This window comes from Eptesicus fuscus, chromosome 14, assembly GCF_027574615.1.
Source record: "Eptesicus fuscus isolate TK198812 chromosome 14, DD_ASM_mEF_20220401, whole genome shotgun sequence".
In the NCBI taxonomy this organism is placed as follows: Eukaryota; Metazoa; Chordata; class Mammalia; order Chiroptera; family Vespertilionidae; genus Eptesicus; species Eptesicus fuscus.
The window spans coordinates 5,655,211-5,670,388 of record NC_072486.1 but is presented as its reverse complement, the minus strand read 5'-3'; the positions used below and the strand labels follow the sequence as shown (position 1 = coordinate 5,670,388).

The following is a 15,178-nucleotide window of genomic DNA, read 5'->3' as shown; positions in this document are numbered from 1 at the left end:
GTGGCTCAGTGGTTTGGGAGTTCAAGTCCCTGTCAGGGTGCCTACGGGAGGCAGCTGATCCATGTTTCCCTCTTATATTGATGTTTCTCTCTCCCTCCCTTCTTCTCTCTTTCTCTCTCTCTATAAATAAGCTCTTATTCCAGGCAGTTTTGCAAGAGTTCCTTCAGACGGAATCCTTCCTCTAGAGTTCTCACAGCCGTAACGACAGAGGACGAGGGAGGAAGGATTTTACTGTTTGTGAGAATCTTGTGTTTCCTTTCCCATTTCCCCACTTCTCCCGCTCCCGACTCCGAGGCCGCCTGTGGCCACCCCAGCGGGTGGGGGGTTGGGTTCTGCCGTCTGCCCAGCTGCCACCCGCTTTGGTCTAACGTAGAGAAACACGCCTGGCCCGGGTCCTTGTAACTTGTCCCGGGAGAGAGAAGCGGGGAGAGGGACGCCCCTTGACTCATCTTCTGCAGGTCTCTGCGGCAGGCCTGCTGTGGGCCATCCGTGCAGCTGCCTCTCGCCTCACCCCGCAGGTTGTCTGCCAAGAGCCAGAGGCAGTGTCTCGGGGTGTGGGGTGGGGCCGAAAGGGGATTTGCTTGAGCTGGACAACTCACGCTGCCTGCAGGCCGCAGCCCTAGCCGTGTGGCGGCCGAGTCTCCGTCAGCGATGTCTGGCCTTGTCCGCAGCTTCTCCAGCCGTACGGGGTTGCTTGGGGATCGCCACACCTTCATCCCTGGGGAGTGCACACCTTGGCCCGGCCCTCAGAGATCCCGATTCCGCCAGGGATGGGCCCGCCAACCTGTGGGTTACCGACAAGAACCAGCGCGATTCTGCGGGCGGCGGCAGGTGGTGGGTTAGCCGCTGGGGTTTCAGAAGCACAGCTGGTGTGGGGGGAGGGTGTAGCGCAGGAGTGCTCAGGTGTGCAGACCCCAGTTACCTGGGAGACTGTTTCCGGCCACACACGCCTCCCCCTTTCCATTTCCACCGCCGGCCCTGGTGAGCACCCCAACTTCGAGAGCAACATTTCTCCCATTTGTGTGGGCGGAGAGCCACCTGTTCCGTTAAAACCACGGGAGGCAGAGTTCAGAGGGGCGGGCTCTCCGGTGCTTCTGTTTTCCTTGGACGTTGCGGCAGGAGGGACTGAGGGCTGGTACAGGCGGGCTGGCCCACCCCCGTGAGGCAGGGGCAGGAGGCACGCCTGGCTTCACCCCCCCCTCTGACTTCCAGCTGCGTGACCTTGACCTGAAACTCACCCTTGGGCTTGGCCGTTCCCTGTGGCCTTTGGCTCAGCTTCCTGGGCCCCACCCGAGGCCCTGTGGATGCCGTGGGTCCGGGCGGGGCCTGGGAGTCTGCATGCCCCGTAAGTTCCCAGACGATCCTGATGGTGCTCTGACCGGCCCCACCTGAGTTCCCCGAGACGGTGTTTGGAAGTGAACATGGGAAACCGTCACCCTGGGTCACCTCTCTCATGCCGCCCTCCGATCAAGGTGGCATCCCCGGGGATGGGACTGTGTCGGTTGGGCTCAGGTTTAGGGTGTCAACGGGGGCGTCACCTGTCCTCAGGGGTCCGCAGGCCCTGGCACTCGGGTTTAGGGTGTGAACGGGGGCGTCACCTGTCCTCAGGGGTCCGCAGGCCCTGGCACTCGGGTTTAGGGTGTGAACGGGGGCGTCACCTGTCCTCAGGGGTCCGCAGGCCCTGGCAAGAAGCCGCCCACGACAGCAGGGCGTTCTTCTCCGACAAAACGCGGGTGAGCAGTGTGGTGGTCCGGACGGAGCTGGGGTCGGTGTCGGCACCTCCTACCCAAGCCCGGGAGAAAAGACCACCGCGCCGTCACCGTTCTCCCCTGCGTTGGTGCCGACCTGGGCCCCCCGGGACCTCGGCTGCACGAGTTTTGCAAGGACGGCGCGTTCTGAACTGTGTGTGCCAGCGGCTGCGGAGAGAGCCCATTGCCACGAAGGAGTCCCCTAGGGGTCACTGTGCGTGTCATAGACGGACAGTCTGCTTTTCAAGGTGTGGTGGCTGGGTTTCGTCGCCGGGGTCCTTGCACCGGGATGGAGCCCGCCGTGAGGACGCTGCCTCAGGACCCCCCACCCCCGGCTCCCGGGCCGCCCCCGGCCTCACTGACCGCTCCGTCTTTGTCTTTGCAGTTCTGTGCGGAGCTCAACCAGCCGGTCCTGCCCAGCATCCGCAGGTGGAAGGGGCCGCGGGGGTGCTGGAAGGCCGCGGTCGCCGACACGCCCTCGGCTCGGCTCCAGAAGGTACCCTGCTCCCCAGAGCGGGCCTTTTCCTCACACTGCACCGGGACGCCCTTTTCCCTCCTCACAGGCATCTGATAGTTCCCTCTGCCATCGCCCTTCATGCAGTTTTGTCTTTCTGCCTGTTTTTTCCACCCATTTCTAAACGCCCGGTTCTCAGTCTGTGCCGAGATGGGAACGGACGGCTCCCCGGGCGGAAATGGGAGTTTGGGGGGCTGGGAGGGGGCAGAAATCCTGTCTGGAGCTGAGGCAACACATGGGGCGCTTCTGACCTTTGTCCTCTGCCGAGCTATGGAGAGCCTGCTGCTGGTGGGCTGAAAACTTGGGAGTCACTTAGTTCACTCGCCAAGGGCTCGCTGCGGGCGGTGGAAACTGTGAAAATGGTGGCAACCAGCGTTCAGCAGATTTTAGTTTCCAATTTTCTTTCCTTAGTATCACCCTGTGGCTGTGTGTGTACATTTGCACTCTTACACATCCCACAGAAGACCAGTGTTTGCTCATTTGGGAGGTTGGATATCTGTGGAGTTTTAGGTTTTAAAATAGACTGGTGTTAGTTAATCATGGGTCGGGAACTGTGTCATCACATAATTTCCCTATAAATCCAATATAGCAAATCCTATATAATAAAAGCCTAATATGCACATTGTCCCCTTGACCGGGAATTCGACTGGGAGTTTGACTGGGAGTTCCACCAAGGCGAGGGCCAACTGCCCGCGGCCCCTCCCCCTGGCCAGCCCCGCCCCGGCCCGGCCAGCAGCAGTGGCAGGTGGCTGGGGGAAGGGAGGCCCTGACCGGCAGCCTGCAGCTGCTAGGGACCCTACCCATGCACGAATTTCGTGCACTGGGCCTCTAGTATGCTTATAAATGACATAGGCTTGTCTTTCTGTGAGTGGCATTAAGATTTGGGGCTTTTACATGATAACTAAGCTGGATTACAGTTACCCAGCCATGGCGGACCATAAGGTCTCTTCTTAGCGACTGTTTAAACACGTGCTGGAAACCTCCTTTCTCCGGGCTTTATGTGTTGGGGTGGAGCTGGTTACTGTGGGAGACACCCTGTGCGCTCACCGTAGGGTGGGAATAGCGCTGAGTTGGACGGAGTAGGTCTCGTTTTTACCACTCTGCGCCCTCACCTCTGTGAGTGTGTGTCCCCCAGAGGCAAGAGCAGCCTGCAGACCTGGTTGCTTAGAAGGGAAAACCCTGTATCCTCAGTCCACACAGAAATCATAGCACCTGGCCTTGTCGTTGTTGCTAATAGCACTGGACACATACGCAGGTTCATGATGCTCTTACAGCCCCTTTAACACTCGGTAGTCATCCCTTCAACAAATATCCCCCCACACACTGCCAGGGATGGCAGGGGTCAGCCCCAAGCACCGCCTCCTGCCAGCACGGCCTGTCTGCCTGCCCCCTCCGGCCCTCACAGCGCCTGCTCCCGGCTTCAGGCCCCGGGGGTCCTGTCCACCTCCGGAGGGCCTGACCCGTTGCTGCATTGGGCCTGTTACCCCGCCTCCATTCACCCTGTGTTTGTGGGGCGCCTGCCAGGCCCCGTGTGCTATAAGCGGCCGGCGATCGGTCAGCACACCCAGCCCTCGGACCTTCTTGTCTGGACTCCCAGCATTGCCATTTACCCGCTGTGGGTCTCGGGGGAGTTACTTACCCTCTCTGAGCAGCTGGTCTTCCTCTGGCCCATGGGAATGGGAGTAACTACCTCATAGGACGGGATGATTACAAAGGTGCCCCAACCCACACGGGAGAAGCGCCCAGGAGCCCGGCTGTACGGAAAGCCCTGGGAATTGGGACACTGGTGGTATGAGATGTCTGGAGGGTGAGCTTTTCCTTCAGGAACAGCCCCTGATTGTGTAACCCAGGACCTCCTTCCTCGTCCCCCAGTCCCCCAGCCCCGAGCCCCACCCCTCTCCAAACTAACGCCTCTCTTCTCCCGCAGGGGGCCGGCTTCTCGGGGTTCCTGTGGGACGCGGGGGCCGGGGTGGAGCTGAGAGACGCCGCCTCGCAGGAGAGCTCCCCGGGCAACGGGCACGGGAAGCCCGCGGGCCCCAGCCCGTACCTGGCGCGTTTCAAGGTACCCGCTCCGCGTCACCACGAAGGCCCGCTTCTCCTAAGGGGGATGTCCTCTGTAAGCTGGGCGCCCGGGACGCCTCGGCTGGCTGGCCTCCGGGGTTTCCCTTGGCGGTGACCTTGCCAGGGCAGGAATGAGGGGTTCGGGGGGACCCGGGCTCTGAGAATCCCCACATCTGGGCGGGAAGGACAGCAGGCGCTGGCCCCCAAACCTCACACACCAAAACCCCCCGGGAGACTTCCTTAAACTCCGGGACTCCTGGACCCCGAGCCTTACGGAGTGTCCGGGACCGGGCCCAGACTGGCCAGCTTCTCAAGCACCTCCCTGCTGCTCCAGCGCCCCTGCTCTCCCCGCCCACCCCCCCCCCCCCACCACCCACACACACACAGCAGCTGGGCCAGGGGCCGGCGGCCGGGCCCTTCTCCTCCTGTCCAGGCAGAAGGGGCCCCTCGGGGGCTCATTTGGGTTGGGAGGGGTTTTGGGAGGGGCCTCTGGGGTGTGGGGCCAGGACGGCTCCAGATGCACCCTCACCTGTGCGAGTGTGTGTCCCCCAGAGGCAAGAGCAGCTGCAGACCGGGCCGAGCTGCCTCTCTGGTCCCGATGCCCCGGGCAGTGTGGGCGGACGGCAGGCGGGCAGGTGCTGGGCGGCGGCGGGGAGGAGAGGCCCGCGGCCAGGACAGACCACGAAGCTGGCAGGCCATTGACTGACCCCATGGCACTGACCTGTGCCTCACAGGGCCCCGCAGGTGTGTCCCGCACTCAGGGCTGGCAGGCCGCCCCTCCACGGGCTGCAGAGCAGGTCCGGAGCCCCGGAGCTGCCCCAGCCAGAGCTCTCCCGGGGCCCCGGCTCCACTGGCGGGGGCTGCCCTGCTTGGGGGCTGTGTTGGGTGGTTGGGCGCATGCCCTCCTCCCCCTGTGGCTGCAGGGTCGCAGGGATTGGTGAGCACACACCTGGGGGACCAGGGGGGTCTGCTCCTGGTCCGGATGTGGAAACCAGCTGGGCGTCATCCCTAAACCCTCCTCACAACATCGGGACCCCTTTATGCTCAGTGGTTGTGCCAGCTTCGGCCACGGGGCGACAGCCAGCGCCCGCGGTGTCTGTAGGAGGCGGCGATCGGCCCACATTCTCTAAGTGAAGCCGCCCCTCGGCAGGCCCTCAGCCGCCCGTGCTTCGTGCCCCATTCTGGGCCAGGCCGCAGCACAGGACAGAGGCGTGGCTTCTCTCTCGGGGCTCCCCAGGTGGGGTTTCCCTGCCCACATGAAGAGGGGGCCTCTGCGGTCAGAGCCACAGCTGCAGAGAGCTCCGGGCGGGGGATGGTGGCAGGCGGGGCTCACTTCCCCGGGGCCCCTGCACGTCCTCCCTTCCCATCAGTGTGCGGTGGGGCTGCCGTGACAGACGGAAGTCAGGATTGCCAAACCCCAGCAGCCAAGCAGCAGTGCGAGCTCAGGCCCAGCCTCACCTGCACCCCGCGGCCCCCTCCTGGGGACGCAGGACGGGGCAGAGCCTGTGTGGCAGGTGAAAGCGAGCATGGGGGCGCAGGGGCCTCCAGGGGGAGAGAAGGCACTGCGGTGGGGGATGTGGGGGGGTGGGGAAGGGGGCGGGCCCACAGTGGGCCTTGCAGGGGATCCAGGCAGTCCCCCACCCCGGGGAGGACCCTGAGCTTTGTAACCAGCAGCTGCTAGAGCCGCCCCCCTCCCTTGTGGTTGCTTAGGAGGGAAAACCCTGGCGTTCCAGATGGGCCAACTTCCCAGGCCCAGCAGGAGAGGGTGCCGTGAGGGTTGGGCGAAAGCACATTTAGGTCTCGTCCTGCAGGGCCCTCTGACCCCGCTCACAGGGCCCCTGCCTCGCCTCCGGCTGCCCACGTTGTGTATGAAACCACGGCGAGTCGGTGGTAATGGAAACGGGGAACAGAAGCCTCTAAGCCCGTCCCTGTTGCTTTGTCTCCTCCCGTCCAGGTGGGAAGTCATGACTTGACCCTCGTGAACCTTCACCTGGCGACCCCGCCCCTCGCCGCGGGGGAGAATCCAAGCAGGAACCACAGCGATGGCCACCGTGCGGCCAGCTTCGCCCAGGCCTTGCAGGAAACCCTGAAAGGTGGGAAGTGGTTCTCCGGGGCGGGGCCGAGGCTCCCGCTTCTGCGGGGCGGGCTCTGTGGGGCGGGCAGGGCGGGCTCTGCCAGCATCCCTGGTCCTGCAGGCTGGTGCTTGGATGGGCAGGGGGCATGGTGAGGGCACAGGAGGCGGCCACGCCCGCACCTTCCGGAGCTGGGTCCCCGTGCACGGGGACCTCCTTGTCTCTGCGCGTCTAGCATGCGCGGCCCACAGCATTGGCTTTGGGGCTCCCCGCCTGTCTGTGATGGAAAGGGTTGGGGGTCGATGACACCACCTCGGCTGTGCCACCGTGTGGTGCCGCCTGCGCCTCCGCACGCGCTCATCTTGGGAAGGAGAGACGGCTGGTGACAAGGGACGGCAGTGGGAAGGCCCGATCGGCGGGCAGCGCGTGCGTTTCTCGCTGCGGGACGCAGACAGCACTGGCGGCCGGAGCTCTCGGAAAAGCTGCTTTTCATCTCGGCCCTTCAGCAGCTGCAGGGCCTCAGGCCCGTCACCCGATGGGGACCCAGCAGTGCCGCCCTCACAGGTGCCCGGGGGCTCGCGGACCGGGGGGACCAAGCCCATCGGTGCTGGTGGACGTGCGTTGACTCGGACGGTTCCAGGAGGATTAGAGCACAGGAAAAGGCAGATCTGAGTGTGGTTTGCCGGGAGGAGGAGCGGCCAGGGTGGCCAAGCCGGGATGTTTCGGCCGGACTTGGGTTTTCGGGACGCCGGCCTTCTCCGGTGAGGGCTCACCGCCTGGAATTCTCTCTCACGTTTTTGAGTTCTGACCGACATTCTCTCGCTTTCTCAGCATGTTTCTTGTTACATTGGCCCCTCACAATGTAGTCAGTTAATGAAGAATCGACTACAAAAGTAATTTGGCCAAACTACAGGCTTACATTTGAGATTGTTTTATTGCATAAAAGACACATAACGTAAAATCGGCCATCCCAGCCACTCCTAAGTGTAAGAGTCAGTGGCACACAGTACATTCACTGGGTTGTGCGACCGTCACCACCATCCATCTGCAGAACTGTGTCGCCGTCCTAAACGGAGACTCTGTCCCCTTAACCACTAACTCCCCCTGACACCCCCCCACCCCCCGACCCCCGCCATGCCTGGGAACCTCCATCCCCTTTCTGTCTCTATTAGCTTTTCCTCTTTATTAGTTTTTGGGTCTTTTTATGCATCTGGTGGAAGTGGCTGCTCTAGGGACCTCCTAGAGGTAGAATCTTCAAGTCTTTGCCCTTTCGTGTCGGGCTTATTTCGTTTAGCCTCACGTCCTCAAGTTTCCTTTATGTTGGAGCACGGGCCAGAATTTCCTCCTTTTTAAGGCCAGACACCATACCGCTGCCTATAGGGTGGAGCAAAAGTAGGTTTATAGCTGTGGGTATTCGAAACACAGTTTATTCTTGTATGATTATTTCTTACTGTATTATTTCCCACACACACAACCGTACGCTTACTGTTGCCCCACCCTGAACATTTACCACCTGCCCATCCGCCAGGGGGCACGTGGGTTGTTTCCGCCTTTTGGCTGCTCTGAACATCGAAATGCAGCCTCGGTTCGGGGCCAGGATGTGCTGGGACCAGCGTTCTCCTGAAAAGATGAGTCTTTGGGCTGAAAAGGGAGCAGCTATGGGAAACGGTTCGCCTATAGTTCGTCTGTAACCTGTTCAGAAGGATGGCTGGATAGCTTTTAAAAGCTGTGGTCATTTCTGTTGTTCTTGATCTCAAGCTTTTCCCTTTTCCCTTTTTTAACGCGGAACAGAGAGGAAACCCGCCAGGGCGCTGCTGCGCTGATAACCGTCGGCAGCCCAGGCGCTCTGACACCAGGGAGCGGCCCGCTTTGCATCAGAAAGTCTGGGCGGGTTCATGCTCCCAGTCCCCTCGGGCTGCTGACCCACAGCGGCGCGGCCTTGACCGTCGGGTGTGGGCCGTGACTCAGGCTGCCGGTGACCCCCCGCCTATTAACCCGGGACTCGGCCACCCGAGGACTCAGGAAGGGCCCCTGCCGCGGGCGCAGCGGGCACATCACAGGCACGGGCGGCTCAGCTGAACCCGAGGCCCAGCCTCGCTCCACGGGCTGTCGCAGCCAACAGAGCCAGGCGGCTGGCGAGCTCGGGCCTTCCTGCCGTTGTCAGGCTGTGCCAGGCTGGTGCCAGCGGGGGCTGTGCCCGTCACCCGATGGCGTCTTCTGCTCTCAGACCCCACGGGGCCAGACCAGCGCCGGCACACGGTAGCGCCCGGCATCTGCGTGGGACGGCCCCTCCGCGGGCCCGGCACCTGCCATCGTCACTGACGTGTTACATGCCTCGGGGCCGTCTGTCATCACTGGTGTGTTACATGCCGGCCGTCGAGGAAATCCACCCGAGCATCTCCCTTCCCTTCGGGAGCCTAGGACGTGACCAGGGAGCCCGCCGAGGCAATGCTCTCTGGGGAATGCAGGCCTCTGCACCTTGAGATTCTCAGCGATAAGCAGGGTCTCGGTGGCTCCCCCGCCGTCACCCAAAGGAGCGGAGCCGTGAGGATGCCGGCGGGCGGCGCCTGTGCGGAAAGAGCTGCGGCCACCTCCACGGAAAACAGAAGAGCGCGCCTTTCGCTCCCGAGGCCGCACACCCAGCATCCCTCCTGGTGGAGAATGGTCCTCCAGGCCCCCCTCCTCAGGTCTGCCCCCAGGGAGACCTCTCCTTGCGGGGACCTTCACCTCAGCCTGTTAGCACCTTCCTTTTCCTCCATCGTCAATACAGGCAGCCACCCCCCTCCCTTTCTTTCCAACGTGAGCGGCACCTGAGTTCTGAGGGTTCCTCAGCCTTCCACCTGTTGAGTCCATGTGTGTCCACTGAGTGTCTGTGTGCAGCAGGCCCTGTTCCAGGCACCGGGGGGGGGGGTGGGCGGGGTTTGCGATGAACCCCCACCCATGTCCACGTGGCTGTGTCATCCCGGCTCTATGGGCGATCCTGGAGTGGAGGGCTGGCTCTGACTTACCTGCAGAGAGGGCCTGGCACGGGGCCAGGGCCCGGGCTCAGCGGATGATTGACATGGCCAGGTTGGACTTGTTGTGAACATTACTCTCAGGTCAGCTTTCCCACTGGAAGTTGGCACTGATTTCTCAAGACAGGTCATTCCGGTGGAGGGCGAGGGGCCATCTCTGCTGCCCACACAAGGAAGCCTCGGGAAGGCTTCCGTCTCATCCCCTTTTTGTCCCTCCTGCCCCTAGCCGAGGGTCCCCTGCGGTGCCCGAGTGCCCTCTGCTGGTGGCTTGTGCCATTTCACTTTCGCTTCTTCCCTTAGCCATTGTTACTGAAGCAGATTCCGGTCAAGGAAAAGGATTTGCTGGGTGCCTCGGGTACAGCGGGTACAGCGGGCTCTCGTCTATGAACTGCTTTCTTCAAAGCCTCAGTGACTGAGCATCGACCTGTGAACCAGGAGGTCACGGTTCGATGCCCAGTCAGGGCACATACCCGGGTTGTGGGCTCCATCCCCAGGAGGGGGTGTAAATCATCGATGTTTCTGTTCCTCTCTCTGAAATCAATAAAACATTTTTTTTAAAAGAAAGGCGTGACAGAAACACTGCGCCCTGTGATGTCATGGCTCCCTGCAGGGACCCGGAGACACGCGGCGATGGTCAGGCTGTCAACGAGTCTCGCTGAGCCCCCGGGGCCCACTGCCCTTTCGGAACATCTGCTCACTTTGGGCAATTCTTCGTAACCGTCCCACTCGCTAGTATACATCAGACCGAGGGAGAAACGTTGAAAATGCTTTAAAGAGAAAAGCTCTCCGGGGCGGCTCTGTATTCGTCCGCTGGGGCTGCCTAACAGAACACCGCCGGCGGCTTGCACAGCACATCCATTTTCCCCCAGTTCTGAGGCCAGAGGCCAAGGCCAGGATGTCAGCCGGGCTGGGTTCCCCCGAGGCCGCCGTCCTTGGCGTTCAGGCGGCCACCTTCTCCCTGCATCTTCACATGGCTTTCCTCTGTGTTCAGTGAACGTTTCTCTGAGCTTTTGTAAAATCTCCGGGCGAGACCCTTAGGCCTCCTTCTGCTGTGAGATTTGGAACCCACGAGCTGGACTAAGGGTGACCTCCGCACACATGGCCCCCCGTTACCAAGTGTGTTACTAACCTCCTCTTTAAGGTTTGGGGATTTTTGTACAAGGAATTTGGAAAAATCGGAAGAATGAGAACTACGCGGCCGTCCTGACCCCTGGGGGCATCAAGTCAGACTCGCGGCCCCACTTACAAACGGGCTGTGGTCAGCGCCGGGTGTCCTTCCGGCCGCGACGCCCACTCCTGATTTTCTCCCTTCCGCTTCCAGGAGAGAAGGACGTGGTTGTCCTGGGGGACTTCGGCCAGGGCCCGGACAGCAGCGACCATGACCTCCTGCGGAAAGAAAGATTCCACCCCCTGGTCCCGGCGCACACCTTCACCAACATCAGCACCAAGAATCCGCAGGGCTCCAAGTCCCTGGACAACATCTGGATCAGTAAAAGCCTGAGGAAGGTTTTCACAGGTAAAGCCGGTCGCTCCTCCTCTCTCCTGCTCGGGGGAGGAAGCGAAAGCTGTCGGAACCGGCAGTGCCGATCGACTGGGCTGAGCAGGAGGCGGGGGTCACCTACCTCCTCTGGGGGCAGTTATGGGGTTACAGCTCAAGTCACCATGTACCTGTCACTCCAACAGAGCCACTTTTAATATATTTTATTTTTTTTACAGAGAGGAAGGGAGAGGGATAGAGAGTTAGAAACATCGATGCGAGAGAAACATCGATCAGCTGCCTCCTGCACACCCCCTACTGGGGATGTGCCCGCAACCAAGGTACATGCCCTTGACCGGAATCGAACCTGGGACCTTTCAGTCTGCAGGCCGACGCTCTATCCACTGAGCCACACCGGCTAGGGCAACAGAGCCACTTTTAAGAGTGAAGGGGGGTGTGGAAAAGAATGGAAAGGCATTCACTGGCCTACAACAAGGTACATGGAGGGTGTCCCGGGCAGACCTGGGTATGAGATGAACTGACACCTTACCCTAAGTCTAGGACGCCTCGCCGCTCAGCAAGCATTTCTCCGGCCTGTCACATCCAGGTGCTGTGTGGGGCCTGCGGTTACGCACACACAGTGCCCAGGAGCAGCAGTTGGGGTGAGCAGAGTGTCAGGGGGTGACCGATAAGGCGGGAGAAGCACTTTAGACAGGACCTCACCAGGACCAGGGTGCTGTGGGTAATCAGCACTGAAAAGCAGCCCACCCCAAAAACAGGAACCTGCTGAGATGACTGTTTGGGGTCAGAAAACAATTAGAAATGTGGAAGCCACAGCAGGCGCTTCTGCTGAGAGAGGAACTGGGTTCTCTGTGCTGCTTGGAGGCTTGCATAGAAACATCCATGAGACAGTCACAGGTGAGAGAGACCAGGCCTGGGCCGCTGGGGACTGGGACACGCAGCTGGGCTGAGGTCCTCAGGGCTAGAAAGTCCAGCCAGGACACTGGTTTCCTGGGGGACTGTGTCCTGAGGGGGAAAGTGGGACTCAGGGGGAATGGCAGTCGCATGCACTGCCAGCTCCCCAGAGGGGGCCCCCAGAGGCACTGTTCTCACCAAGCTAGCCTGGAGCCCAAGAACACAGGCCCCCACCTAAGTCACAGTCAGGTCACCTGTCACTGTGCAGTTCAGGTGTAGATGCTGAGGCCCAGGGAGCAGTTCCCACCATCCGGGAGGCCCCGGCTCAGACCAGAGGGCCTGGGCATCTCCCACTGGCCCCCGTGGCTCCGCCCCAAGGCCACAGCCTCGCACTCCACTGCTCTGCACCGGCTTTTGGAACTATTCCATTGCCTTCCTGCTTCATATATTTCTTAATCCTTACTTCTAAAATATTTACTGGCTCCTAAGCCTCTGTAACTTGCCCGTTGTTCCCCTTTTTATGGAACTGACCCCCCACCAGCCTTGCGTTGGTCAACCAGGGAGACGACTGTCCCAGTGTCAGACACTCCTGTTCTCAGATTAGAAGTGTGCGCGGCGAGGAGGGGCCAACCATCTGGGTGTGGGTGGGCAGGCGGCCTGGACTGCGGGCTTTCAGGGCCTAAATGATCAGCGTCACCTGTCCAGAAACAGGGTGGCCGCGACATCTCATTGGCCGAGCGCTCCAGGTAGCAGTGTGAGCAGGGCCCCAGGCCTCGGGGGCAGAGTCATCTCCACCCACCAGCCCGTGACCCCGCCCACCAACCCGGTGCCCCGCCCATCAGCATGTGGGTCCATCCACTACCCATGACCCCGCCCTATATCATGTGGGTCCGCCCACCAGCCCGGGGCCCCGCCCTGATCAGCATGTGGGTCCGCCCACCAGCCCAGGGCCCCACCCACCAGCATGTGGGTCTGCCCTCCAGCCTGGGGCCCCGCCCTGATCAGCATGTGGGTCCGCCCCCCAGCCCGGGGCCCCGCCCATCAGCACGTGGGTCCGCCCTCCAGCCCGTGGCCCCGCCCATCAGCACGTGGGTCCGCCCTCCAGCCCGTGGCCCCGCCCATCAGCATGTGGGTCCACCCTCCAGCCCAGGGCCCCGCCCATCAGCACGTGGGTCCGCCCTCCAGCCCGTGGCCCCGCCCATCAGCACGTGGGTCCGCCCTCCAGCCCGTGGCCCCGCCCATCAGCATGTGGGTCCGCCCTCCAGCCCAGGGCCCCGCCCATCAGCACGTGGGTCCGCCCCCCAGCCCGGGGCCCCGCCCTGATCAGCATGTGGGTCCGCCCACCAGCCCGGGGCCCCGCCCATCAGCATGGGGTCCGCCCTCCAGCCCGGGGCCCACCCTGATCAGCATGTGGGTCCGCCCCCCAGCCCGGGGCCCCGCCCATCAGCACGTGGGTCCGCCCTCCAGCCCGGGGCCCCGCCCATCAGCACGTGGGTCCGCCCTCCAGCCTGTGGCCCCGCCCATCAGCATGTGGGTCCGCCCTCCAGCCCGGGGCCCCGCCCATAGCACGTGGGTCCGCCCTCCAGCCCGGGGCCCCGCCCATCAGCACGTGGGTCCGCCCTCCAGCCCGGGGCCCCGCCCATCAGCATGGGGTCCGCCCTCCAGCCCGGGGCCCCGCCCTGATCAGCATGTGGGTCCGCCCTCCAGCCCAGGGCCCGCCCTGATCAGCATGTGGGTCCGCCCACCAGCCCGGGGCCCCGCCCACCAGCATGTGGGTCTGCCCTCCAGCCTGGGGCCCCGCCCTGATCAGCATGTGGGTCCGCCCCCCAGCCCGGGGCCCCGCCCATCAGCACGTGGGTCCGCCCTCCAGCCCGTGGCCCCGCCCATCAGCACGTGGGTCCGCCCTCCAGCCTGTGGCCCCGCCCATCAGCATGTGGGTCCGCCCTCCAGCCCGGGGCCCCGCCCATAGCACGTGGGTCCGCCCTCCAGCCCGGGCCCCGCCCTGATCAGCATGTGGGTCCGCCCTCCAGCCCAGGGCCCGCCCTGATCAGCATGTGGGTCCGCCCACCAGCCCGGGGCCCCGCCCACCAGCATGTGGGTCTGCCCTCCAGCCTGGGGCCCCGCCCTGATCAGCATGTGGGTCCGCCCCCCAGCCCGGGGCCCCGCCCATCAGCACGTGGGTCCGCCCTCCAGCCCGTGGCCCCGCCCATCAGCACGTGGGTCCGCCCTCCAGCCTGTGGCCCCGCCCATCAGCATGTGGGTCCGCCCTCCAGCCCGGGGCCCCGCCCATAGCACGTGGGTCCGCCCTCCAGCCCGGGCCCCGCCCTGATCAGCATGTGGGTCCGCCCTCCAGCCCGGGGCCCCGCCCACCAGCATGTGGGTCTGCCCTCCAGCCTGGGGCCCCGCCCTGATCAGCATGTGGGTCTGCCCTCCAGCCCGGGGCCCCGCCCTGATCAGCATGTGGGTCCGCCCTCCAGCCCGGGGCCCGCCCTGATCAGCATGTGGGTCCGCCCTCCAGCTCGTAGCCCCGCCCATCAGCACGTGGGCCCCGCAGTCCCCGCCCTGACCCTGTGTCTCCGCTCCCCCAGGTCACTGCGCGGTGCTGAGAGAAGGCCTCACGAACCCGTGGATCCCCGACAACTGGTCGTGGGGCGGCGTGGCGTCGGAGCACTGCCCCGTGCTGGCCGAGTTTTACGCGGAAAAGGACGGGACCAAGAGGGAAGGCCCTCGGAGCGGCAGCGGGGTCGCCTTGGAGCACAGCGAGGCCAACATTAAGCACGAGCGGTGATGGCACGGGCGGTTTCCCCACGTTAACCGCGGGGCGCAGGCGGGAGCAGCCCTTCCTGGGGGGAGACGGGTCCCACTGCCTCGTGGTCTTCATCCCGCCGTCAGCACCCGGCCCCGACCTGCCCGCCTTCTTCGTGGACCTTCAGGGCCTCTCGTGGGGGAGGGAGGTGCCCGTGGCCAAACCGGAAACCCGCGGGGAACTGGAATGCCTTCTGCTCTCCGGCCCGCCAACCTCTGCAGACGCCGCCGTCCATCCCGCGTGGGTTGCAGCGCAGGGAACCGTCGTGGAGGCTGGAAGGGCGTGTGCAAAGCGTTCCGGGCTGCGAGGCCTGGCTGAGCAATGCTGGGAGCTCCCCTCTCTGACCACCAGTCTGTGATGTTCTGGCTGCAGATTACATAAAGCTTCTAACTGTGACGGAGCGTTCTTCTCAGATGTTCTGAGCGGTGGGTTTTAGTTTGGTTTTGCAAAGTAAACAGATGAAGCTGCCTGGCTTCGGGGAGAGTCAGGGGCTGGGTCCCCAGCTGCGGGTGCTTGGTGCCCACTTTGGATGCCTCTGGGTGGGGTGGGGTGGGGGTTTGAGGGTCCTAAA

General features: G+C 63.2%; 1 protein-coding gene across 2 annotated transcripts in view; it reads left to right on the top strand.

The window, feature by feature from the left end:
• EEPD1 (endonuclease/exonuclease/phosphatase family domain containing 1) overlaps positions 1 to 14,997 on the top strand; it is a 68,946-nt gene extending 53,949 nt beyond the window's left edge. The window contains exons 4-8 of one of the 2 annotated variants that reach the window (XM_028154557.2): positions 2,134 to 2,244; positions 4,190 to 4,324; positions 6,278 to 6,416; positions 10,731 to 10,925; positions 14,390 to 14,997. In XM_028154557.2, the coding sequence (XP_028010358.2) occupies positions 2,134 to 2,244; positions 4,190 to 4,324; positions 6,278 to 6,416; positions 10,731 to 10,925; positions 14,390 to 14,589 (780 nt within the window). In that variant the 3' untranslated portion in view covers positions 14,590 to 14,997. The remainder of the gene's footprint in view (positions 1 to 2,133; positions 2,245 to 4,189; positions 4,325 to 6,277; positions 6,417 to 10,730; positions 10,926 to 14,389) is intronic. The other variant, XM_054726396.1, reaches the window with a different exon arrangement.
• Positions 14,998 to 15,178: the final 181 nt, after the last annotated feature.